Source organism: Rhipicephalus microplus, chromosome 7 (assembly GCF_043290135.1).
Source record: "Rhipicephalus microplus isolate Deutch F79 chromosome 7, USDA_Rmic, whole genome shotgun sequence".
Classification (NCBI taxonomy): Eukaryota; Metazoa; Arthropoda; class Arachnida; order Ixodida; family Ixodidae; genus Rhipicephalus; species Rhipicephalus microplus.
The window spans coordinates 13,522,704-13,550,126 of record NC_134706.1 but is presented as its reverse complement, the minus strand read 5'-3'; the positions used below and the strand labels follow the sequence as shown (position 1 = coordinate 13,550,126).

Sequence of the window (27,423 nt, the reverse complement as noted above, 5' to 3'; positions counted from 1 at the left end):
TGTATTATAAATGGGTGTAATGGTTAAACGAACGAAGGTAGCGTCAGCGCAGATAATATTGGCAACCTAGAGACACAAGCCTAAAACCTAGATAAGTGTGTATGTGCGCATAGAATTTTCACTGTTGTTGGAAAAAAATGGCGCCTGGCTCAAGACAATATCGACCAACGGCTGCTTACTTTAAGCTCCCACCGTACACGTTACAGGTGCTACACTCAGCTGTATAAAAGGAGGAAACTTAAGCGAGAAAGTAAAATGCATTAAATGTTAATAGGGGTTGCAGCGCAAGCACGAAAGTGCTGCAAGAAAATCGTACGGAAGGCGAGGAATGGAAGGCAAAGAGGAAGGCACCTTACCTTCCATTCCTCGCCTTCCGTACGCTTTTCTTCCAGCACTTTCGGGCTTGTGCTGCAACCCCTATTGACATGAAATTCCACCAACTATAGCCCAAACAGCCGTTCTTCTATAATGTGCTACGTATGCTGTGTAGACTCGTGACGTAGGCCCTACGCCGTAGGATGTACGCGTTGAGTGTAGCAATCGGGAGTCGTATTTTGAATGACTGCGCCACATTTTTTTTTTATTGCATAGCTAGGTGTTACATTATAGGATGAATGACTAAACAGTTTACTTCAAGATCAGTGTGAAAGTGGGGAAAAGAGTGAGAGAAAAGAAATTCTGTCAACTCAACCTGACAGTTGGCACCTGTCTTCCTTACTAGTTCGTACACAGTCCGCAAACAGAAGGCGGTGCTGAATCACACACTAGAATAAGTCTAATCCACTCTTCCAGAAATTCGCATGGTTGCTGGTGACTATCTCTGGCAAACCCTGTTGACGCCAGGGTAGCCACACAGTAGATGGCGGTTGGTAGACGCTTAGCAGCATGGGCTGGTACTCAAGGTTAGATTAAATCACTGCAGATTGGTCATCCTTGGCGCCTTCATACCATTTTTCTTTGTGTGCACTCGTGAAGCTCACATATAGTTTCCTGTATATGGTTCCGGCCATCGCATGCCTCATGCTGCCGGTTGACAATGGACTGCATCGGCATATCCAGGTACGATCGAAACAATATGTGACGGCAAGTATATTTCCCTCAAACCGCCTGGAGTGGCTGCGTTTGTGCGGATTAGTGCACTTGCTCAGGCCCGTGGCGATCACTACACCATTCGTTACGTCACCTCCTTCACAGGTGGCGCTAGTGGACGTGCTCCGAGCCATGGGGCTCAAGCCGGACGGCATCGTGGGTCACTCGGTAGGGGAAGTTGGTTGCGCTTACGCCGATGGAGGTCTTACGGCTGCGCAGGCTGTGCTTTGCTCTTACTGGCGTGGACGCTGCACCGAGATGGAAAACTTACCGAAGGGTTCCATGGCGGCTGTGGGTAGGTGCCGCCGAACTTTAGTGTCAGTAGCCCTCGGAAGTACTCACGCTTGTTGCCTTTCAAGAAACGCAATGGTGACTGTTCTGCAGTCATTTCCATGGCGATGTAAGAGTACTTAAGTAATTGAAGCACTAATTCTGTTCTTTAGTTCCATTATAATAAGGCGTAATTCGTGCTTGCAACGCGCATGCGTGGGTGCATGTCTTTTATTGACAAAATGGCCTACGCTGTCTTCTAAAGTAGTCATACTCAGTAAACATACTTTAAGACACATTTATTGAGCGTTACGCTGCCCTAGGGATATTTTGAGTTTAGGTGGTCCCACTGATGAGCATACATAGAGGAGCCGTGCTTGCTCGCTCATGCGAAACTTTGTGTCATTGGTAATGGTCGCGTTGTGCTCCACCTTTAGGGCCAACTATGGCAAGGGGGTAGCTAGGATTTCATTCTATGGAGGTGCGGGGAAAAGAGAAAGTCCGCCCTTTTCTATATGTGGCCAAGTGTGTGGGGTGGGGGTGGGGGGGGGTCTCTATGCGCGCTTGTAAAATGGCCAATTCCGGCGAGGCCTTGAGACTTTTCTCGAATGCCTCACCCACTGGCTACGCTTGTTTTAATCCTGTCATTTTACCGAGATATTCGTGACGCTTACGCTTCTATTTCAAGCGTCAAATCTATCGCATAGTCTCAATCCTCTACGTTCCCGGGGTGTAAAATAGCAGGCTTTTCTACGCAGTCCTAGGAATTTGAACCTGGCCTTTGAAGCTCCAATGAATCCGGCTCCATGTGCGCGCTTTCGTGTAGGACTGACGTGGGCAGATGGTGTGAGGCGTTGTCCTCCGGACGTGTACCTCGCGTGTCACAACGCCGAGGACTCCGTGACGGCGTCCGGACCCGCAGAAGCCGTCGCCAAGATGGTCGCCGAGCTCAAGTCGGAGAACATATTTGCTCGTGAGGTGAACAGCCTGGATGTCGCCTTCCACAGCCCACACGTTGACCGCGTCGGCCCGGTGCTTCATGACGCTCTGCGCAAGGTGAGACGATGTAAATATGAACTGAGATCGAGTTATCGCGTGGGGCTTAATCTGATGAAAGCTCCCAGTGGTGGGTGGGGGAGGGCAAGGGCGAAATTTTTGTTCCAGCTATTTGTAGTCAGAATTATTAGATATTGTTATTATATATGAAGTATGATGTTAGAGATAGCTATGAACTTATTCTTGTCTCATTTTCTACATCTAATCTGTCGCTATCGGATCCATGCTGTAATTGCCTAAGGATAACCTACTTACCGAGTTTTTGTAGGAACCATGTTTAGACCATGTGCTAGTTCTTGGCCAATCCATGTTAGCGGGTATGATGTACAACTTCTGGCTAATGCCTACCTTGGTGGATTGACCAAGAATCAGGTAGCTTAAAAATTATATATTTAAAAACTATCCAGCGAAATAATTTCTCGTTTTGTACAAGAAAATATTGCTTAGCTGTCATTGAAAAAAAGGATAAGTCCAACTTATTCATTACCCTCGATAAGGAAGAAGTGGAAGAAGAGCTAAACAAGGACGGTTGGAGGAAAAGAAGAAGAAGAGGAACGTCATCGTCGTCGTAATCAGGCGCTGTTCGATCTCTCCCGCACCTCTTCATCCGCAGTAGTTGTCGTTTGGGGCCACCTTCAAGAAAAAGACCGTTTCCTTTGGTCGCAGCGTCGTCGAGGACACTGTCAACCTTACAATCGGCCGGAATGCCTTGGACGAAGCTCAACGGGGGACATTTGGTGTCTACCTGCGGGCCACCCTTGCGAAGGAGGCACCAGCAGCTGTCTACGCCTACCGAGCTGAAACTTCCTCAAGGCGAGTGGTTGATGAACGGCAAGGAGATACGGCTTGGCATCTTCTGCTTGTACTCCGGCCAGGGTCGTACGGCAGTGTCGGAAAACTCCGAAGAGTGGCGTAGCCCGTACGATGACGAGTTGACTACCACGTGGCAGATGGATGCATTTGTGGCAGCGTGGGGTCAACCTTTAGGCTACCAACTGGCTTCGCTGCGCGCCTGGACAACGCGTGGAATACACACTTTGCGTTCCAAAGCCTTGTCTTTCGGAAAGCCACCGAGGACCCCCGGCAAATGCGGATCAGCGAAGCTCGGAAGGTGGGAAAAAAGCCGTGAGGCCCCACGTCTTGAATGTTCGCCATGTCTGCTCCTACGATTTTGGGCGCCATTGCGTGTCCGCTGCCTCAATTCCGGTCAGGGTCCCGGTACAGCCCAAGCTGTGCCAACTGCTGGACTTTCCGGGTGTCATGAGCCACGTGGTGCCCGGCGATCGCTGTGATGTCATCGTATGCGAGAACCCGCGCTCACCGAGGAGCGCATGGCAGCTGGAGCGGCTGCCAAAGGACGCATTCCAACAAAACGTGTCTCAAGAGGTGTGACTTGGCATCACAGCGCACCGTGTCCTCGGCAGTGGCGTAGATCGCAGCGGTGCTTGGTTGCGCCTGGTGGAACTGGATAGAAAAAGTGATACTGTGCTGTGATTGCCACGGAGCATAATGGCGTACTTGCGGCGGCTTTCGATCTTTGTTACCTTCCGGGATGTGGTGCCTATGCCGCGTAATCTGACAGCGCGCCACCTACTCCCGCCGGTGCCAAGACCTAGACTCCGAGAAAGCTGATGGACGTTTGAAAATAGGGACTGACGAAGTTCAGCAAGTAGAGGAAACCGGATTCAGCCTCAAGATCTAGTTGTCATTTTTAGCGAGACAAGCGCATCAGCCCGTGGCATAGATTGACGATTTGCAATAATCGATTGTGAAATAAAGTTTCTTTAATAGAGCGTAACCAGTCCATTTAAGCAATGTTAACAGGACGTGGCTACTGCAATAGATTCTTTCCAGCGCTGCGCTTGTGCTCTCTTCTCCCTTGATCTTCGCTTTGTCTCTGAAATAATTCTTAAAAACCAACAAGCCAAAGCTTCCGTTGCAGAAACAAGTACCTCTCGTTCACTTTTATGTTTCTTTCGTTGCACCCTTTTCGCCCTTCTTTCTCATCCGTGCACTTCGTCTGTCTTCCGATTGGCCAGGTTATTCCCGAGCCCAAGCCCCGCAGCGAGCGTTGGATTAGCTCTTCAGTGCCGGAGAGCCGCTGGAAGGAGCCGGGCTCGCAACAGTGCTCGGCCGAGTACCACACCAACAATTTCCTCACTCCCGTACTCTTTAGGGAGGCCTTGACTCACGTACCAGAAGACGCCATCGTGGTCGAGATTGGACCTCACTGCCTGTTGCAGGTGAGAGTTAAGGCTTCAGGCACGTTCACACGGAAGCAACACAATTCTTGTGAAGTACTCTGGAGAGAAACAGTAGAATTTCTGTCGTGCATACGCTTTCCTGGAGTTGGATAAAGGTATATACAGATGGATGGGTGGATAAATAGGTAGGTGAAAGGATGGTTCATAGATATATGGAGTGGTTGCTTGGTAGATGGGTTGATCGATAGGAGGGTAGATGGAGGAATTGATGTACAGACGTATAGATGGAAGAGATGGGGGCATAAATGAACGAGAAAGATGCAGGTACTAATCAACGACTGTACCCCGGAAGATAGATAGATAGATAGATAGATAGATAGATAGATAGATAGATAGATAGATAGATAGATAGATAGATAGATAGATAGATAGATAGATAATAGATAGATAGATAGATAGATAGATAGATAGATAGATAGATAGATAGATAGATAGATAGATAGATAGATAGATAGATAGATAGATAGATAGATAAAAGCAAGTCCCGACAAAGGCAAATTTCTTTGTCAAAACATGAACTCAAGCGACATTCTGTGTACAACCATTTACCATGTTTACCATGTTTACCAGAAAACCTCCATGTTTTCTTGAACACCTGTCTGAATATGTCGTAATGACAGGCATAACAAAAAAAACACCGCCTGCATCTTTCCAAGGGGTAACTCGAGTAATTGTGTCACAGAGTGGGGGGGGGGGTATCGCGTAAATTTTGCGTAATTGGGTATGGCTTGGAAATGCTTAGTTGTTATTTCGTCTTTATCATTCTTATTTATTGAATGAACGAGAAGCGTTGCCTTCAACGAGTGGTGGGACGCTGATGTGCCATCCAGTGCCTACATATACGGGGTGGCCAGTGAATGGTTGTGCAGCCCAAGCAGTCGGATTTTACTAGCAGACGCTGCCTGCGTCGACCTTGCGAGGTCAGAGAAAGAGCGGGGTGGGGTGGGGGGTGGTGCAAACAGTTGACACGAGACGCAAGCATGTGGCACGATAGGCGAGGTGCGAGCATGTACAGTAGAACCAACATAATCGCCGCCGACGCACAATCTGTAACACCGTGCTACTAAAGAATGCGCCGCATTTAATATCATAGGTGACTGGCGTTTTACCGAAGACGTGTGAACCATATTACCTAGGGTATTCGCCGATATCAACTGCATTTCACTCGAAGTGACGGCCATGCTGCAATAACGTGGACACAACGTCCAATGCAGTTATCTGTGTGAAAATTACTCCGCTACGGTGAGTGGAGGCCGATGCTGCGTTATACGTCTTTCGAACACCGTGCGTGCATAACCTCTCTGCAGGCGATCTTGCGTCGTGCTCTGGGTCCTCGTGCCACCTGTCTGGGCCTTATGAAGCGGCACGCTGAGAACCTGCCCTTCTTCCTCGATTCGCTGGGAAAACTGCACACCCTGGGAGTCCAGATGGACCTGTCGCCCCTCTACCCGCCGGTTCTATGGCCCGTGCCGCGTGGCACGCCCAACATCGCTCACCTTGTCAGCTGGGACCACACGCAGAGCTGGACGGTGGCCGGGTGGAAGGACTTCCCCTCGGCGGCAATGGTACGGCGTGGCGATTAACGACACCGCTGGACAACGCGTCCGTATCATCCGCTTGGAGTCATAATGATGAAAGTCATGATGATGAGCAGATTACGCAAATCGGAAAGACTACAAGTCAAACGGGGGCACACCCTCGGTGTCTACCTTAGCGCGCGTCATTGATGGTCATGCTGACAGAAGAATATCAACTGGCTCAAAGCATTCTTCATGTGGGAAAATAGTCTACCTCAGGTCACTTTTCGTTCATTATCACATGCAGGTGCGTATCCTGAAATTCTTTTCTGGAAAAGGGGTGTTGGTCCACCAGTTATGTACGCTCCTGCGTGTGTTAATACGTGTGTTGGTATAAAACACAAGATGATGTTTGTATGTCTGAGGGGGGGGAGAGCTAACACTCTGAGCATTTTCCCACCTAGCTAAGCCGTTGATTGCATGATTCGAGGAAAGACGACTGACAGACGGGACAATCCCCAGGTATACGAGCCATCAGAGGTGCCTCTTCGAATAGAGTAGACTTCTGCCAGATTTCACAAAACGCCTTACTAGAAACGCAGAAAGTTGGAAAGTTTGTCATCATAATCATGATCATCATCATTATCATCATCATCATCAGCCTGGCTACGCCCAATGCAGGGCAAAGGCCTCTCTCATGTTGCGCCAATCCTGTCCTGTACTTTTTTCTGTCACGTTATACGTGCAAACTTCTCATTATAACTTTCCCACTTAACTTTTCTGTCTACCTTTCGTGCATTTGGCTTCCCTAGAAACCCTCAGTGACCAGCGGTTATCCTGATTACGCCACGAGTGCCCGGTCCAGGCCCATTACTTCTTGAAGATCAAATTGACATGGGCTGGGCACGTAGCACTTATGCCTAGTTCACACTGAAACATCCGCTTTCTACAGCGACCAAAATTCCCCTGCCGCCGAAACGCAACGTCGTTCGCACTGGACGCGCCCCACGCCGCCGAATATGCCATCTACTACGGGGCGAACGCGGGATGGATGCGCTGTCACCCGGTTGTTGTCGCGGCTCGCAAACGCTACTACGCTATCCGGTGGTGTATACTTCGACGATTCTCGTACGCAAGAAGCAAGAAAATACAGTACTGCTTACTTTGCTGGCAAGTGGCTGCCTTGTAATGCACGAAGAGCAGAAGAACCACCGACGCCAGTGGCGTTGGTGGGTTCGTTTTGCTCTGCAAGACCGCAACAAGCTCGGAAACGCCAACAGCAAGCTCGGTCACCTCTTTCACGAAATACGGAGGCGAAGTAGGCACAGAGTAGGTTAAACTCCCGTTGGTTTCAACATTCAGTTACGTGCACTGCGGCATAACAAGTGGTCATCCCGACTACCATGGCAGAGCAGTCTCCTCCATTCTCGGCTACGCCATTGGAACGCCCGTCGCGTTCCCTGGTTCCCACATCGTCACACAGACGCTCAGCGAGCGTCGCGTGCACCCGCGTGCTGTGGAACCTCATCTCCAGTGCCAAAGCGGTGCGGTTGCATCATGAACAGGCACAGAAACTGTGCAGAGTCGTCAGCGAGAAACCGACATCACTTCGCCTACCGGTGCTTGCTGCCGACGTCGAGACAACTGCAAGGGGCCTGACGTCCTCGGCGGCCTCCAGCCCTACCACTAGCATCACAGCATCTTCGACCACTGTAGCGGCGCATCATACAGCCCAACTCGAAGATGCCGGGTCAATTCTGTGCGTGAACATCACCGATCCGCAGAACGAACCACTGCCGTTAGTCGAGGAACCTGATATTGCAGACATGGACACTACGTCAACGCGAAAGCGCTCGCGTCCTAGCGAGTCGGGCAGCGACGGTGAGGGTGGCTCGCGGAAGATGCACGCAGTAGCGCCTGAACGTGCCACAGTTGCGTGTCTTACCCCAACGTCAAATGATGCGGTTGCCCACGAAGACGCCGTCGCTCACGCAACTGACGAAACCAGCCAGTCTGAGTTTCAGACCGTCCTCTCCAAGTCTAAGAAGCGCCGACAGCGAGCCTCGACATCTCAAGGACCCGCTGCCCACACTGGTCCTCGTCCCGCCACTGAATCGACGGCTATGCTTGCCCACGTTGCTCCAGGGACTTCTAATGCGCCCACTGCGACTCAGACCGCTCCTGCAGGGGTACGCGCCACTGAATACACCATGCCGGCTTCTGCTTCATCGTCGCTAGACTCGGGCACTATTCTTTTTCGACCAGCAAACGCCAGCGCTTCCTTTCACCGCACCTCTCGTCTTGCCATTGCGCAAGCTCTCTCTGCGCTGCCCGGAGTCAAGGAGGTGCGAGTAAACACGAAAAAGAACATCGTGGCAGCAGACGCATCTACACCAGAATGGATGAATCGCCTACTAGCAACATCGGAGCTCGCAGGAATACCCGTGACTGCCCGCCTCCCTGCTGACCGTTCACAAAGCAGTGGCGTGGTGCAAGGCGTCGATGGCGACTATACCGACGAAGCCCTCCTGGCCGCCGTGACGTCTGATGTGCCGGTGATTGCAGCCAGGCGACAAGGGACATCACTAGTCTTGCGGTTCGCCTCTCCCGTGCCTCCCACCCGGGTCCGCCTTTTTCGCATGGTGTTCGAAGTGAGGCCATCCCGACCTCGCCCGCTTCAGTGCCGGCGGTGCGGACGCTATGGGCATATCGCCGTCACTTGCCGAGGACCAGAGCGGTGCCTGCGATGTGGTGGCCACCATGGGAAAGACGCCAACTGCACCAACAAATTAAGATGCCTGCACTGCGGCAGGCCACATTCAGCTGATTCCGCAGACTGTCAGCTCTGGCAAAGAGAGCGGCGCCTGGCCACCATCAAGGCGTCAGCTCCCACCTACCTGCCTCACCGCGAGGCTCAAGCAGTCTTGCGGGCAAGCCCTAGTGTAACTGATAGTCCTCAGCTGAAGCAGACCATGGGCAAGAGCTATGCTGCCGCAGTGGGATCACCATCCAAGATGACGGTCAGCTCGACCCATCCAGGCCAGACAGGCGTACTACAACGGGGCCCTTCGGCTGGTCTCAAGCACCCAGACTCTACCACGACTCGTCCACCCGCGAAGGTACCTTCCCAGCCCCGTGTGGACCAGGAAAATGCAAACCTGAGGCTCCTGTTAAGAGCAGTTGCGGACCTGCTGCCTCCTGAAAACCAGCTGCGCTCCATCTGCCTTCAGGCAGGTGGCGCGCACCCTCATAGCAGCCACCATGGCTGACACTCATCCGCATGCTGCAGAGAATCACCGCCGCCGCCGCCCGTGTGTGCTTCAATGGAACGCTCACTCGTTGCGGCGGCGGCATGCAGACCTCTCCTCACATCTCCTGCAGAGCGAGTATGATGTGCTTGCTTTGCAGGAAGTGTACGTAGCAGCGACCGACTTGCGACTTCCCGGATACATCGGTTACCAAAGTATCACGTCGTGTACTCTAGACACGTGCCAGGACGCGCCGTGCATAGCGAGTGCACATCCCCAGGGACGACCACGTTGTGCAGTGTACGTGCGACGAGAACTACCACATGTGCACATAAACGTGGCTGATGTCACTGGAGGGGCTCTTGAGTGTTGTGCCGTGACGGTTCGGCTTCGCGGTGTGGACACGACAGTGGCCTCTGTGTATGTGCGACCTGGACAGCGGTGGGACGCCTCCATGCTGTTACAGCTCACGGCTAAATTCGGAAGAGACTACCTCATATGTGGGGACATGAATGCTCATCACACCATGTGGGGGAGTAGCACCTGCTCCTCTCGAGGAAGGGATCTGGTGGACGTTATCCATCAACTGGGCCTACAAGTTTTGAACACCGGATCCTTCACTTTCGTCCGCAGAACAGCACGACCGTCATGCTCCGCCATTGACGTCACCTTGGCCAGCGAAGGGGACCGGTACGATTGGGCAGTGGAGCCTGACTCCTGGGGTTCAGACCACCTGCCGATCGTCATCTCACCTGTGGGCGGAAAGATCCCAAGGAGGAGGTTGTGTAGTACGATCGATTGGCGGGCTTTTCGAAGGCAGCTTCGAGACGTCCCAGAGGATCAGGATTTCCTGAATCTGGTAGCAGTGGCAGCGCAGGCGGCAACTATCCAGACCAGGGTGCCAGAGCACCATCCTGTGCCAGACCTCCACCACTTGAACTTACGGGCTGCGAGGCGCAGGGCTGAGAGAAGGTACCTAAAATCCCATGACCCAGCTCAACGTACACTCTTCAATCGTGTGGATGCGGTATGTCGGCGACATGCCAACCGTCGCAGGCGGCAAAGCTGGCAAGGCATCTGCCTCTCCCTGAGTCAGGCAAGAGGTGGCGCAAAAGCATGGCGACTTCTACGATCCCTCGTCACTGGACCAATGGTGCGGCAACCCGTCATTGCGGTGGCCATCTACTTGGGCATTAGTGAAAAAGAACTGGCAGAGCGACTGGCCGATCGCTTCACAGAACTCCCACCAGCCAATCCTACAGCCCTCATCGCCACGCCTGCTCCCAAGCCACCGCAAGGTCATCACCCTGCCTGGACGGCCAGCCAGATCGCATCTCTGTGTCAGGATCCTATTTTCGAACACGAACTGAACGTTGCTCTAGCCAGAACCAAGCGCCGCAGCTCCCCTGGTGCCGACGGCATCACATACCAGATGCTGCGCAACCTGGATATGGCCTCACGACGACACCTGTTGAGGACTTTTAATGAAATATGGCAGAGCGGCAACCTACCTGAAGCCTGGCTGACCGCTGTTGTGGTGCCGATCCGGAAACCTCGCCGCCCTTGTGCCGCCATTACGTCCTACAGACCCGTTTCTCTCACCTCTGCTGCCTGCAAGCTCATGGAAGCCATAGCACTGGCACGCCTAAATTGGATTGCGGGGGCAAAGGATTTCCTACCAGAACAGCAGACGGGCTTCCGACGCCACCGATGCACAGCAGACTCGATCGCGGACGTCGTCTCTACCTTGGAGGAGGCCAAGAGCAACGGCGAAGTGGCCCTCCTCGTCCTGCTGGATGTACAGAGCGCTTTTGACAGCTTGCCTCACATAGCGATAGAGAGTGCTTTGGACACACTCGGCATCGTGAGCTGCCTACGTACCTTCATCAGTGCCTTTCTGGCAAAACGCACCCTCCGGGTTAGAGTACGACGCGCGCTCAGCGATCCACGGCCAGTGACAGCAGGCGTTCCACAAGGTTCCGTCCTGAGCCCCTTTTTGTTCAACCTGGTGCTAGCGGGGCTGCCGACCGCGATGCCCGCAGACAAGCGTTACCCCACGCAGTGCTCCTTGTACGCAGACGATGTGGCACTGTGGGTTAAGGGGCCTAGGCAAAACTTCACGGCCATAAGGCGTTCCCTGCAGCGCTCCTTGGATGCCGTCGCCTCTTTCTTCAAGGCAATCGGACTGAACGTGTCGCCCACGAAGACGGAGGCACTGCTGGTTCACCCCAGAGCCACTGCGCGGAGGGCCGTCCGAAGGCTTGTGCTAGGTGACCGACCTATCCCGTGGAGCGATGCAGTGACGTACCTGGGGCTAAGGATCGACCACCGCCTTACCTGGTGTTGAACTGCGTGGTGCAAATATGTGGTTTAATTGTGACGTAGTGCAGAACGCGCACTCATCGGCAGTTTTTTTTTTTTTCTAAAAAAAAAAACTTGAATAAAAGGGGGGCGTATGTGATGTGTGGTGCGCGTTTAAAGTGCGCGCCTTCGAAAAGTGCGCGTCACGAAAAAAAAAAGGAAAAAAAAAGGAGAAATACCAGAGTGCACGTGCGGTGCTGCTTAAACAAGAATGACGACGTTAAAGAGCGTCAAGCACGAGGATGCGTGGCAGGACGTGAAGTAAACAAAAAGGTAAAACATCCAATGGGCAGCGAACACGGAGATTTCAAGGCCCAATGACTTGACACCACGAAACAGCAGTATCTCCAATGAGAAGGAGACAAGTGGGCCAGAGCTGAAGCAGGAGCCTGAGCAGACCAGAGCAAGAGGAGTTCGAGGCAGGCAGTGCAAGCGGAAGGTCGTCACCGGACCGGGCGCTGAAGATGAGCCGTTGGGTTCCGGACCCGAGCCTACAGGACTTCAACCGGCCGGGGCCTCCTGCTGTCGGGTTCCCGTTCCAAAGGACCGTGGCCATCCGGTCCTGAACTCCTTTCCAGGGCCTGCGGACTTTGGTTCCGGCAGGCGAGCTACAGCCGTCGGGCTCCGGGCCCGAGCTGTGCGCCCAGCTGCTTGACTAGGTCGACCCTAGTTCCCTGACACGTCGGAAAGCCCTACCAAATCGTGATGGTTTCGGCTTGAGGAGCGTGTACACGTCGGAGGCGGGAGAACGCAGGCTGGTGGCGACGTTCTCCCGCCTCCGACAGGAGGCGACGTTCTCCCGCCTCGACGTTCTCCCGCCTCCGATAGGGAGCTTCGACGGCGTGCTCGCCGTCGAAGCTCCCTACGCCGGGCGAGCACGCCGAGCAAAACACCAGGTGCAGCGGAAGCGCAGGCGCGGTGGCAGATGGCCCGCGCTGCGCGGCGCGCGCTGCACACTCACTCGCTCAGTCGTTCCCTCCACCGAGCGCAGCAGACGCTCTCCTCATACGCTCACCACTCTACCGTCTTCACCAAAGCCAGATCAGGCTCGTAGCCGTTTGCGTCCCATTTCCAAGAAGCTTCGCTCCTCGTCTGTATTCGTACACGGAACTGCTAGTTTTTCGGAAAGTGCTGATCGGTAGAACGGCTAGCTTCGGCAACTGGTGGTCGAATTGAGGGTGTGCAAATACCTTAGCGTTGCCAGAAAAGTTACGGGAAAACATTTGTGTGTTGTCAGAACCCTCTTAACACTCCTTCCTGCGAGTGGTACGTGCTCCCCGGCAAATCTGATCGCGGTCGACAACGCGCAGGCGCTGGAAGAGATAGTCGAAGTCGACTTGGAGGCCAACAGCGGCGACCAATACTTGAGCGGCCACAGGCCGGACGGACGTGTGCTGTACCCGGGTACAGGATACCTGGTTCTCGCGTGGAGATCCCTGGCCAGGCGATGCGAGAAACCCTTGAACCAGGTTCCCGTAATCTTCGAGGACGTCACGCTGTGCCGAGCCACCATCCTACCGAAGTCTGGTAAGTGTGCCGATTCTCATAAGCTTTGGTTGTTTAATTAACTTCGCGAGGACACTCTGACCTGTAAGGTTTTCGTTGCAATGAAGATAGGTAGCATAAAAATTGCTTGTCTGCCCTTTCAAGTAGTTTTAGTGGGGATATTTTCCTGTAAACGAAACCCGACCTTGCCGCAGTGCAAGAGTCAGTATTTTTTCATCACTTCACAATTCTCGTTACGAAGAGGTGACAATACGTAGTTCCATACTACGCAACAAAAAAGAACATTTGTTACATGCTTGTGTGTTTTAACTGCGGCCTCTAAGGAACGTAAAACTGGCAGATATGAGAAGCTGGTAGGAGTCTCAGCTGTGAGTCTGATGAAATCACGGCAATGAGACTCTTAGCTATCATGGCTTCATACAAGCTTGCATTATTGACGCAGCGCTAGAGATGTAGACGAAAAAAAACCAGAGTGCAGAGAACGGGCGATGGCTTGCAACTGAAAGATTTACTTCGAAAACAAAAAATGAGAAACCATTGCCGGGCGTAGCAGACATGTGCATAAGCGAGCCAGTAAAACAAGCCATTTCATAAGAATGCGGGCGCATATCTAAGGAAAAGCTCTTCATGCTAAACAAATCGGAGACACGTGCACGAGCCATGCGTCGATTTTCTTGTCAAACAAGGAGTTTGCTTATCTGCTTGGCTCATATGTAATATCAGGTTAGACTTTGTAGTCCCCCCGCGGTGGTCTAGTGGCTGAGGTACTCGGCTGCTGACCCGCTGGTCGCGGGATCGAATCCCGGCTGCGGTGGCTGCATTTCCGGTGGAGGCGGTAATGTTTAGGCCCGTGTGCTCAGATTCGGGTGCACGTTAAAGAACCCCAGGTGGTCGAAATTTCCGGGGTCCTCCACTACTTCGTCACTCATAATCATATGGTGGTTTCGGGACGCTAAATCCTACATATCAATCAATCAATCATCAGGTGACACGTTGTAATTTTTATTCCATAAGGATGCGCACGTGATGTTGCTAAATCAACTGCCCTACTGTCTCTCTTGGGCGCATGCATTGAGTTTCCTATAATTAACTAGAGGGGAATCTGGCACTGCGATCGTTCAGCGACCATGGGAATGATGGATAGTACACACATTTGCCTATAGTCTTCGCACTTGCGGGCGGCGAATCGTACTTGCGTCTTCGTTTATTGCTGTTTCGGTTTTGTTTTGAAAGAAAGATTCAGCCCTTTTGAATTTCGTGACCGATTTGGAAAGGTGAGTTTAAAAGAATAAGATGGTGTAGCGCAATTGCTGAACATTTGCTAATATTTGTTTTGTAGGAAAACAGTTCCAAGCCACACGAACACACACGGAGCCAAAAGCAGGCCAGAAGTACGAATACTAGACAAATGTGTGTACTACCCATCATTCCCATGCTCGCTGAAGCGCCGTGTGTTGTAGCTCCCATAGACACTAGCGCCAGAGTTCCCTCTAGTGTATATTAGGAAACTCTAGGGGCGCATGTATGCTATGCCCGGCATTGTTTTTCAGTATTGGTTTTTCTAAATAAATCTTTCAGTTGTGAACCAGCGTCAGTTTTGTGCCCTTCGTGTTCTTTTTGCGTCTTCGTCGCAAAAAGAACACAGAGTGCACAAAACCACCAGGCAAGCATTTGCCTGGTGGTGTACCAGGAGTGCACAGTTCAACCAGGCAAGCATTCCAACTAGCCCAACTTTCCGTTCTACTTGCTATATGCATTCATATGTTGCGACCCGGCTGTCATGGCGTCACATATGCATTCATAGCTAGACGAAACATCGTCCATATGTGAATGCATACTGGACCACTGACTTTATCTGGCCGTACTGTCGCACGTTGGCTTTGTAGCTAATTTGATGTGAACTGTCCTTCTTATGGTAAAGTGAAAAGGAAGTCAATTCAGCTACACTCGTGATGCTGTGTTTTTTTCTTTAACATTAATCAATCACGGAATCATGCCGTTGTACTCATATACATAGAATTTCCTTTTTCCCGGTGGTGTTGTGGCTGGTTCATGCAAAAGCAAAGTAGCGGCTAATTGAAGGAGGAGTAGGAGAGTCGCTGCTGTGACTAAAGTTTAGCAGTTCATTACACCGCGGTTAATTTTATATAAGTACACTACATGCCTATGACAAAGTGCCGGTAATCGGAGTTGCATAGGTCTTGGGTAGCGCAGCCAACCGCACATCCGATTCAGGAGACGGAGAGAGAGAGAGAGAGATAAAGATACAAGGAAAGGCAGGGAGGTTAACCAGACGCACATCCGGTTTGCTACCCTGCACTGGGGAAGGGATAAAGGGGAGAAAAGAGGTTGCAGAAAGATGAGAAGGTACACACAATCACGAGCACACTCGGGGAGCACACACAGTTTACAGGCGGTCGCTCAGGTTTGTTGACTTAAGGTAAAGTAGCAGTGCTTTAGTTGCTTTCTGCGCAACTGAGGCAGATGCCCAAGGTCCTAGTATCTTCTGCACACAAAGTGGTCCGGGGTCAAGTCGATTCAAAACCATCCGTAGCTGGCATCGCTGTGTGTCGTAGCAAGCGCAGCTGCACAGTACGTGTTCGATGGTCTCTTCATCTCCGCAGTAGTCGCATGTAGGAGTGTCTGCCATACCAATGCGAAAGGAGTACATCTTTGTGAATGCAACACCCAACCAAAGGCGGCATAACAGTGTCGCATCGGAGCGGGAAAGTTGTGATGGTAGCTTTAGCTTGAGCGAAGGATCCAGTTCATAAAATTGACACCTTTGGAAGCTGGTAGACGACCAGAACGTGCGTGTGAGATCTCGAGCCAGCAGGTAAAGTTGTCTTGCTGCATCATTCCTTGATAGAGGAATCGGGACTACACGGGTTTCTTCATGGGCTGAGCGGGCTGCATCATCGGCTAATTGATTTCCGGTAATACCGATATGTCCAGGCAGCCATTGATATATAATATCATGCCCTCGTGCTAGAGCTTCACGATGGCAATGTCTTATTTCTTGTACCAGTTGGTCATGGCTCCTCCTACGCATGGCAGACGGCAAACTCTGAAGCGCTGCCTTCGAATCACAGAATATGACCCATTTTCCTGGACGTTCTTGAACGAGATATTGTAAAGCAGCCCTTATAGCAGCAAGCTCTGATGCCGTAGATGTAGTCATATGCGACAACTTAAACTTGATTGTCATTTCTGCAGCCGGAATTACAGCGGCACCTGATGAGCTACTGGAGACCGACCCATCAGTGTATATCTGCGTTCGGTCTAAGTACAACTCATGTAATAATAGCAGTGTTGCTTGCTTCAATATTACTCTGGAGTGACTGCTTTTCTTTTTGATTCCCGGAATTTCTAGACGTACTTGCGGCTGGTCGAGGCACCACAAAGGGCATGCCGTTCTCGCAGCTGGCGTATATCCTGATGGAATGCTGTTTAGGTGCTTGGCTATGACGTCTGAAAACGTAGCACGTGTTCTTCCGGAAGGTATAAGGGCCAAGTGGTGGTCGGGGACACGGCTAGCGTGTCGAATGTGCGCTCTGAGGCAATCCACAACTATATATGTCCTGACCGGATGGTCTTTGGCAAGCATGATTGTGGCATAAGTAGAAGCGCATCGGGGCAGTCCTAGGCAGATACGCAGTGCCTGACCCTGCAAACTCTCCAATGAATGAGTATTCGATTTGCAAGTGTTAGTCAGTACCGGCAAGCTGTAGCGCAATAGACCCAGAAATAGGGCCCTGTACAGCTGTAGCATGGAGGCCACAGAAGTTCCCCATGCTTTACCGCACAAGAATTTCATGATATGCACAATAGATAGCAGTCTCTTCTTCAAGTACGCACAATGTGGGCTCCACGAAAGACTTCTGTCGATTATTATGCCCAGGAAACGATGCGTCCGTGCATATTTGACACTCTGCCCATTGATGTAAACAGGGTATGGCGTCATTGGTTTGCGTGTAAACGCCATCAACGCGCACTTCACAGTTGATATATTTAGGCCTTGTTTCTGAAGGTAGGCTGTTGTGAGGGTTGCTGTCCGCTGTATTCGTGCACGCACCTGAGGGCGAGTAACTGCAGCACTCCAGAGGCAAATATCATCGGCGTATATGGATAAGCACACCGACTTTGGCAGAACCTTCACCAGACCAATGAGGGCCACATTGAACAATGTGGGGCTTAAAACACCTCCCTGAGGCACTCCACAGTAGGTGTAATGTTGGGCAGTTGTACCCTCATATGTTTGTACAAAGAAACCCCTGCCAGTTATATAATCTTTTATCCATTGAAACATTCGTCCACCAATGCCCATTGCTGCGAGAGAAGTGAGGATGGCATCGTGAGCTACATTATCATATGCACCCTTCACGTCAAGAAAGAGTGCCACTGATATGCGCTTGCGACTTTTTTCTTGTTGAACAAATGTCGATAAATCAAGGACACAGTCAATGGAGGAGCGGCCCCGACGAAAGCCTGCCATGCAAGAAGGGTATTTGGTGTATCGTTCCAAGTACCACTCGAGACGAAATAGAACCATTCCTTCCATCACTTTTCCGAGGCAGCTTGCGAGGGCAATAGGGCGATACGCTGTCAAGTCCAATGGTGATTTTCCCGATTTCAAAAGTGGTATTAATCGACTAATTTTCCATTCTCGGGGAACACTGCCGCTGAGCCAGGAGTTGTTGAAGCATGTTAAAAGTTCTTTTCTAGCTTTTTGTCCAAGGTGTCCCAACGCACTATAAGTAATACCATCAGGACCTGGCGATGACATGCGCTTAGAAGCGACTAACGCACCTTCCAGTTCTTCCATGGTGAACGGAATGTCCATTTCTGGTAATCGCGTCTCAGGAACGATCACGGCGTCGATGCTCTCGTTCATAACATTCCCGGCAACTCTCGTGCAAAATTTTTCAGCCACCTCGAGTTCTGTTTTTTCATGATGGAGTGCCAAAGCTTTAAAAGGGTGCCGTTGTTGTGGAGAGGAGCGAAGACCACGAACTGTTCTCCAGATATATGACAGCGGTTTATGAGGGTCTAGAGATTCGCAGAATGCTTTCCAGCGTTCGCTCTCCAGTTTGTAAATGCGTCGTTGAATCTTTTTCTGGAGCCGCCTTGCTTCCCTCAGATCGTAAATTGAGCTTGTGCGTCTGTATCGTCGTTCAGCACGCCTTCGTATAGCTCGTAATTTTTCCAGTTCGATGTCAAACTGTGTTACTTTAGACGAAAATGGTAATTTACATTTGGACGCTTGCATAGCTTCCACTATGGTATTTTCCAGGCTGCAGGCGAGGCCTTCTTGGCAAGCGTTCTCAACACGCGATGTAAACATCGACCAGTCAGTGCCAATTGCAACACCGGAAGATAAATTTTTTATCGTCACGTAGGTGGGTATGTGATCACTCCCATGAGTCTCAATATCGCAAAACCATTTAACTTTGCGAGAGAAGCACCGTGACACCAATGTCAGGTCAAGGCAACTGCCATACGTGAGACCCCGCAGGAGACGGAAGTAACTATAAACATCAGGCGGAGACTATTTTTCAAGCCTTGTCAATTTATGAATGGCAGTTTGTAGCAGTATATTCCAAGATAACTCAATAGAACCGCTGCGTCTTACCGGTACTTACCTAAGGTGCCGAAACCCAGAGTTGTGCGAAAAGGGTTCAGCTGTAAGGGTGGACGTAAGAGCGAGCCATGGAAAAGAAAACTATACATAGGACAAACTTTCCACGTTCACATAGAAAGCTAAATAGAGCGCAAGCGCTGACATTGAGATTATTTCAAGTGGAAACGTACCCTAACCCTGCCTTTCTCTACAAGCTTTACCCTGAGAGGTATTTGCCTACTCGTGTACGGAATGGGGTGCTTTAGTCACCTCACATCGCATGCTCTGGGAGTGCCCTTCGGCACGCAGCTCCGCTACAGTATCGTCCAGCAAGTGGTACTCTGCCCTGCGGAGTCCGTACATAACACCGCAACTTTGGGCGGTCCAGAGGGCCCACGATGCTGTGGTATAGGTCTCGACTTTACTGTCTCGTCGTGGTTGTGGCCCGCCGTGTGCTAGGGCACACGCCTTTGGACTTTCAAGAATTAAGATGTTCAAAACTAAACAATAACGCACGAGAAGAGAGCAAAGCGGGTCAAAGAAAAAGCGTGTGTTAGACGTAGTCGAAATCGGGAAGGCGAAATTTACACGGACAGTGTATGCACCGAGACAGCAATATAAGTGCTATTCATTAAAGGTAAGAGACTGGTTTCTAAGAAAAGACAAGTGTGCGAGGTAAGGGGTGGGGGTGTGAAAAAAAAAATAGGTGGTCTGATCTGAGGTTTAGAAGTTTACAGCTATAACCTGGCCGCAGCAGGCACACGGCTGGCTCAATCGGAGCAACATGTGAGATGCCTATGCACTGAAGTTGGCGTAGTTATGCTGATTATTATGAAGTATTGCGAGCCGGGGTGTACTGACCTGAGTACACGTTTCAAATATCTGACAGCCGTGGCTCTGCTTATTCCTATTTTAATTAAACGGCCGCGTATCTGTGTTCTTTACCGCGAATGTCGCTGAAAGATATTTTTAAAAACGCTGCGTGCGATATGAGCGCCATCTAGCAGTAGTGTGGGGAAACGAAAGCTTCTGTAGAAGGCAAAGCCTCCGGTTGGCGGCAGCACCGTTCCGTCATAATAAAGCGTATATGAAAAACCCGCTTTTGCATTCACAATGTCGCATTGTCAGCGCAGCGTAAGAAACACTGCAGTCATTGCAGTCGCATATTTGTACATTTTCTATTAAAGAAATACACTACCTAATACTTGCGTATTGATGTCGTGCCTCCGATATGCGTAATATTTGCTTTTTGATTGACAATGTTCACAAGTATTAACGCAGCCTCCAGATCAAAACGGCTAGCATTGAGCAAGGGCCTAAACTTTTGCTCGGTGGCTGAATTGTGTGACAGACAGGCAAACAGAAAGACCGAACAAAATTGGTGCGTTGAAATATTTCAAGAAAGGCTATCTTTAAAATTCTTCTTTATCCTACTCAGGATCCGTGCGCTTCCAAGTGACCACGATGCCTGTTTCTGGCGAATTCGAAGTGTGCCAGGGTGGTGCGGTTGTCGCGAAGGGTCGCATCCGCGTGGCCGAAGAAGGCGAGAAGCTACTGACCAAAGACCCGCCCGGGACGCCCCTCGAAGAAGTGAGGTACGACCTGGAAACCGCGGACGTGTACAAGGAGCTCAGGCTTCGGGGCTATGGGTACTACGGTGCATTCCAGGGCATCCTCAAGGCCGATACCCAGAGTAAGTAGCACCGTGACAACTCGACCTTAAAGCAGGGCCGCAATAACAGCTTGTCCCCGAAGACAGCGTGGCGAGCTAAATAACGATGAGATACACCCTAAATATGGATTACCAGTAAGAGACCTGTACCAGGTGCATTTTCCTTCAATAGTGAATAATGTGGAGTTTGATTGGCAAAAAAAAGGTTATTTTTATCAATGCTTGGACGTCCCGATGTGGAAGACCTAAGCGTGGTCATTAAACTGCATGGACACACAGCATAGCTTTTACCAACCAAATATGATCGGTCGGACTTTGCAGTTACTAAGAGTAATATTAAAACCGGACTTCAGACTGGAAAATGACCGGCAAGTTAGAACTGCGGTGGTATAGACACGACCCTGGAATTTGTAGATTTCATGTAGCGTAATATACAAAGACGTCACACAAGAGACGCGCGATCGCTTGCAAAAGCTATCGCATACGCTCATGCCGCAATTGATAGACTAGCTTGAACACGAACGATGATGAATTCCCGTATGATTCGCAAATGCCATGAAAAAGAGTTGTTAGCAACGCATAAGGACAGGCTTGCCGAGTCTCGTCATCACTCGCGTCCTCCTGTCTCAGAGCCATACGGCAAGCTCAAGTGGGACGACAACTGGGTGACCTTCCTGGACTCGCTACTTCAACTGTGCATACTGGTTGAGCCACTGAGAGTCTTCATGCTGCCAGTCAGGATACAGTCGTGCGCCATTGACCCTGGAGTTCACGCTGAGGTCGTGAACAATTCCGGAGACTCTGGTAAGTCTGGTGGCGATAAGCTATCAACATGGGTGCTTGATCACAGGTGCACGTGCGCGAAAACTTCGTACGTCTAACTAAAGTTCATGTTAGTGCAGGCAAGTATACCTCAAATGAATGCAGTACAGTTAGATTGCAGTATGACAGCAAACAGAAAGGGCACCGACATATGACCGTTTACTTTTCTTTAAAAAGGATTACCATCGGCCTTGAGCCGGTTCACTTATTAACGAAAACAAGGCTCGCGTAGGAATGGTAAAGGATCTTGCCGTTGAACAGGTCTAACCACTCTATCATCGACTGATCAGTCGGCGTGTCGGTGATCTTCACAAAAAGCTCACGAATACATGGTCATGTACTGTACTCTAGACGAGTTATTCATACTGAGTAAATCAATAGATCGATCAATTGATCGATCGGCCAGTCAACAAATGTATCAATTCATCTCATTTAGTCTCGTATGCTGACGTTCTACATCAAAAATGAAATTTCGCTAAGCGAAGTTCTCTTTTATGATATATTATATGAGCAGAGCTAGATATTTAGCGAAGAGTTTGAAAAATGTAATTTAATCAGTATATTGTGCTACCGAGGAAATTCAATGGTCGTTCTAAACCGGCTAATTTGCCCTACCACTCTAAATCAACGTGACGGGGCCGTTCGTTTTAATCTAACTAACATGCGCTTCATTCATTGAGTTATCACCAGCTGCATAACCTGTTGTGAACACTGGTACCGCAGTAATGATTTTGGCCTTGCCTGCTACTTCTCTACGCGCAGGGGTAGACGCTGTGTACTCTCCGTACCTTAACACTTTCCACGCCGGTGGCGTCGAAATACGAGGCCTAGATGCCACCATCGCTCAACGGCGCCCCGTAAGGCAAGCGCCGCTACTCGAGGAGTACCTCTTCGTGCCGTACGAGGACGACGACGACGCGAGGCTTGAACGACAGCGGGACGTACTGGAGTACGTGGAGGTGTGCTGTGGCGTCGCCCGACGCTTACTGGAGTCCTGCGGAGAGTACAAGGCTCGCGTTAATGAGATCATGAATGGCTACTGCACCGTCTCTGATCAGTTGCTCGAGAAGTACATCACGGACCCTGCCGAAAATCATTGCCTTCTGCAGGTTTTGGTCGCCCTTCTGAAGCAGCGCAGTGACTCGGGCTCACTGGCTTCTGTGGTCCAGTCGGTGTTGTTCACTTCCAAAGAGCTTATCATAGAGAGAGACTTTCTCACTACAAGCCTGTTAGCAGAAGAGCCCTTGCGACACCTTCTGGACGTGGTGCTTGAGAACACTAGCTCCAAGAAGGTGAAGATCCTGGAGCTGGCGACCGAAGGAAGCGCCTTCCTCCTAGCGCCGTGGGTGTCTTCTCTGCTGTCTCTCTACAACGTGATCGTCAAGGCTGACTACGTGGTCGCTCACCCTAACCCGGATATGCTAGCTCAGGAGCAACTGCCGGAAGGTGTGACCAAACTCCATTGGGACACTTCTTCCGTGACGGAAGGAGCTCTGCCCGATGCCGATTTGGTTGTGGCCGCATGCGGCGTCACGGCCACTTCCAACAGATTGGACACCTTGGCCCAGACGGCGTCATCGCGGTGCAAACAACGCGGCTTTGTCCTCATCTGTCAACGCTCGGCACTGACCGCAGCCGAAGTGTTCCTGTCGACGGTGGGTTGTGTTCAACTCAGTGTTCACTCCGAACGCGCCGTGACGTCTGCGCTCGAAGCTCGCGGTTTGCGATTGGTGGGGCTCAAGTCCAACAATCTGTCGTCTCTGTTGTTGTTCAGGAAAAGTGCCACCACCATTGACGTTAATAAGCAGGAGGTGGTTAGGGTTAGGAACGAGGATTTCGATTGGGTGGAGACTCTCAAGGAAAAGGTGATCGAGTACGATGGTAGGCCGCTTGGAGAAAACCTCTGGTTGCTTGCAGATGATGTCGGCGTCAGTGGCATCGTGGGTCTTACCAACTGTCTCCGTCAAGAAACTGGAGGACGTCACGTCAGGTGCGCAGTATTACAATTTTTACTTATCCTCTTGTTAAAATTGAGTATGGCCCTGTGGGGAATTGAAGGTACAAAAAGGGTGGCAATGTAAATGAAGTACATTGGAGGACGACTTGCACACACCAAGGGGGTGTGGTAGACGTGTGAAACTTGCACGTGGGACTCGGAGTCGAGATTGCGTATTACTAGGACGTAGGCCTTCGTTCTGCTATTGGAGTATATACTTGGAATATCTTTATATTGGATATAAGGATTCCTGTAGTTCTGATAAAGAGAGGCTGACGATGAGGGTAGGTTTCTTTGTCCCATAGTGACTGATCCACCCAAGCTAAATCAGTGGGAGAAATCAACGAGACCTACCTTTGTTCTCGGCAGTGTTTGCAAAGTGGCAGGACACTCCCCTGGTAATACTTTGAAGATCTACGCAAATTCAAAGTTTGAATCGGACTTTAGTGTAGAGTACGTGTAAGCCCAGCCCAGGACACATTGAAATAGTGGGGTTTGTAGCAGTGTTGCCAAGTCTGCTGATTTATCAGTAGATCTACTGATTTTTAAAATCTTCTACTGATTGAGTGATAAAGTGTCCGAATCTACCGGATGTTTATTTTCTGCAGAAACGCTTGCTAAAGGTGCTACTTTTTCAGTACCAGGTTTTATTTGGATTGGGTCACTTTGATCACTTTGATGTGGTGATGGGGCGAACTACTAGGAATGCGTTAGCGAGTGTGTTTTCCAACAGTACAGCTTGGAGAATTGAATAGCAGGAAATAATGTTTTTCCCACATGTTTCTGCAGTTCATTTTTGTCATTTCCCCCTTTGATACCATGCCTGACAGTTCAACTTGAGGGCTACCTCTGCTGGAATGTGTGAGAGGGTACAAGCGTCAACTATCTTTGAGTGCTAAAAGTTCCTGTTAGCGAGTGTTTGCATGTGCGGAGTACTCTTGCAGAAAAGCCACCTGTAGGTTTTTGGAATCGCATTGACATTTCGCTAGAGTTTCACTGCGAATCTGTGAGAAAACGAAGCTTGCAAACGAGCGGCCTTCGACCACAGCTTGACTACTGGAACACGCTATTGCTTTCCACGCTACGTTTCCCTGCTTTTTCTTTCTGCCGCTTCTCTCTCTTCAACATTTAACAGAACTTGCCCACAGGTGCGACATTCAGGCAGTGCTTTTTAAAAAGCCATTATGGCCTCGAGGCACTCTCCCTGAAATGTGGAAAGGTGAATGCACGTAAAGGGAAAAATCATTTTATGGATGAAAGTCAATGGGAAAACATTGCAGTATGATGGGGCATTGGCTACGTGGTATATACTTCCAAGTGAAATAGCGCGCAAAGACTTAAGATGAAGAATTGGTAATGAATTCATTATATTGTAAAAATTGCTGGCCTGAACGTCCCAGAGCCACGACATGATTATGACCACCTCGGGTTCCTTACGTGTAATAAATCGAAACACTCACGATGTAAAACATTCTTGTGGTTGCAGATACAGGAAGCCGTTGAAGACGTGCAGAACCACCTCGTCACCGCCTATTTTTTTTACTTTGTGCTTCCAAGATCATCTTCATGAAAGAGATTTGTCAGGGTCTCCAATTGCACACCATGCACTATTAATGAGCTGATCAATGGATGTCGGCAGAATTTTGTCTTTTGGAGCTGCAAAACGATGTTGAACGCGGCCTTGGGAGGGAAGAGCCCTGGTGTAGCTTGGGTAGTAGGCAAGGGCTGATGTAGCTTGAGGGGGGGGGGGCAAGCGCCTTTTAGAAGCGAAGCAGCTCTTTCACTAGCCTGTATAACGCTGTCCTTCCGTCCGCACCGTGCTCCCTTGGCCGCAGGTGTTGGAGCCGCGCCAAGTAGGTCACGCCTTCTCTCGCAGTGCGCGCAGGTTGACGTCACCTTCTCCCTAGCCTGTCGCCGCTCGCCGCGTGTCATCTCTCTCGCTTCACCCTCTCCACTGCTCGCAGCGTTCGAGCGCACATCGAGCGAACAGTCTTTCTGCAATGAACATTGCAGAAAACCCAACCCGCCTCCCATGTCTTTGCATTTCAAGCAAAAGTTCACTCGAGTAAACGCTTCACCGAGTTTCGCTTCAAACCTTTCTTCCAGCACCCGCGTCTATGCAGGTTTCAACCGGGTCAGCGCCGTGCGCACCACTGCTGCTTCGCATTCCACAAGGGTTCTCTTGCGGGGAGATGGCCTGTAATTTTTCTGTACTCCGTCGTCAACACCTATGAGCTGATCCCCTCTCGTAAAAATCCTGTGCCCACCCCTACATGCAAATGACACTGCCAAACTCTCAATCCATCCGCCTTCTTTAGAAGGTGGCTTATTGTGTCAATTTTCACGCCTGAAACACTGAAGCTTCAACGTGCTTAGGGCCATCAGAAAGCTTTATATATTTTAATCAGTCTAGAATTGTGTTGGGTTGATACCTTCGGCACATCACCATCACTACTTTCAATGCTTCGTGAAAGCTATAGTACTCTACGGTATATTACTAATACAACCGCTGAATTTGTGGTGCAAAAACTAAGCGCAAGGACTAAAATAAAAATCTGCTCAATACTACTTGTATTGTATGAAAAAATTTCTACCGCATTTTTATGTGTCGCAGCAACACTGGGTTACAACAGCCTTGGTGCGGGTTAGAGTAGCCGTAGCAGCAACAGAAGTGGATTCAACACTGGCAGAATTCGTGGTGTTCTCTAATGGGTTATTGGAAGGAACCATGTGACTAAGCACAAAGGAGCTTCAACTTCTAGAACTCAAAAGGCGTGAAGGCGCGAATAACTAATTTTGTCTGAAATTAGAAATATGGTGCAATAAACGTGCACCTTAGCTTACCCATCAGAGTTAACGAAAGTAAATCAACAACAAAACTATCACAGGCAATCCTTTGGGGATTGTCTTAAACACAAGTATAGTCAAAATGGCGACGCCCTGTTAACAATTGTCCAAATGTTTGGTTACGTTAATAAACTTTCAATGTGTAATACGATTCGGCCAATCAGTTTCTTCAGGATCTCTGAATGGTATTTTTTTTTCGCATTTCCATTGTGGGGACCCCGAGGTCTTGGATTTGAAAATGAAGACTTCACTACTGTCATCATGCTACCGATTTTGGCACTTTGCGCGTGCATCTTCCGAAGTAGCGAAATCGGTCCAATGTGACGCTCTCTTTCGACAGGTGCGTATTTGACGTGAGCCAGAAGGAGTCAAGCCGAGTCTCCGACTTCAGCCCCGGAAACGCCACGTACAAGCAGCTCGTGGAAAGGGATCTCGTCATGAACATATATCGCGATGGACATTGGGGGTCGTACAGACACCGATCCACTAAGTGGAGTGAGTGGGCCATGTCTTCTATCGCCATCCAGGTCATTCGCGAAGTTCTGCGAAGGCAGTGGCACCCATTGTGACTGCTGCTCTTAATCTTTATTACGCCGCGCAGTGTCACAAATTTGTAAGCTACAGGCAGACTTGATGCCTTGAGGCGGTATGCAAGAGGATATTGGTCGGCTGCCATTTCGTAATAAGATCTCGTTCTACGTGGCGCCAAACAGGCAAGAATGTTATACACTCGCCGCAATAGCAACAGGTGACACTGACTGACGCTCCTAGGAAACTAGGCAACGTGGAATAGGTAGGCTTGCCTTAGGAGCTCACGGGAATACACCAACTCAGGGAGTACAAGGTGATATGGGATGGGCATCATTTGAGGGCAGAGAAGCTAGCAGCAAGATAAAATTTGAGAAGCGATTAAGAGAAATGGGGGAGGAGCGTTGGGCTAGGAAGGTATTCAGCTACTTGTACATGAAGAATGTCGATACAAAATGGAGGGAGTGAACCAGCAAATTGACTGGTAAATACTTAGAAAATAGCAGGGGGCCAAACCAAAAGGAATTATTGGTTAAGAAAAAGGTGGAGGAAGCTGAGACCGATATGTGGAGTATTGGCATGATTAAGATGTCCGCACTAGAGATCTATCAAACTTTTAAGCAGGAA

At 50.1% G+C, this 27,423-nt stretch overlaps 1 protein-coding gene across 2 annotated transcripts in view; it reads left to right on the top strand.

Moving 5' to 3' along the window:
- LOC119179992 (fatty acid synthase-like) overlaps nt 1-27,423 on the top strand; it is an 81,356-nt gene that overhangs the window by 28,516 nt on the left and 25,417 nt on the right. For both annotated transcript variants that reach the window (XM_075868702.1, XM_075868701.1), the window contains exons 9-17: nt 1,195-1,384; nt 2,186-2,415; nt 4,455-4,658; nt 5,987-6,244; nt 13,116-13,332; nt 20,370-20,624; nt 21,234-21,407; nt 22,188-23,415; nt 26,609-26,763. In XM_075868702.1, coding sequence (XP_075724817.1) covers nt 1,195-1,384; nt 2,186-2,415; nt 4,455-4,658; nt 5,987-6,244; nt 13,116-13,332; nt 20,370-20,624; nt 21,234-21,407; nt 22,188-23,415; nt 26,609-26,763 — 2,911 coding nt within the window. The remainder of the gene's footprint in view (nt 1-1,194; nt 1,385-2,185; nt 2,416-4,454; nt 4,659-5,986; nt 6,245-13,115; nt 13,333-20,369; nt 20,625-21,233; nt 21,408-22,187; nt 23,416-26,608; nt 26,764-27,423) is intronic.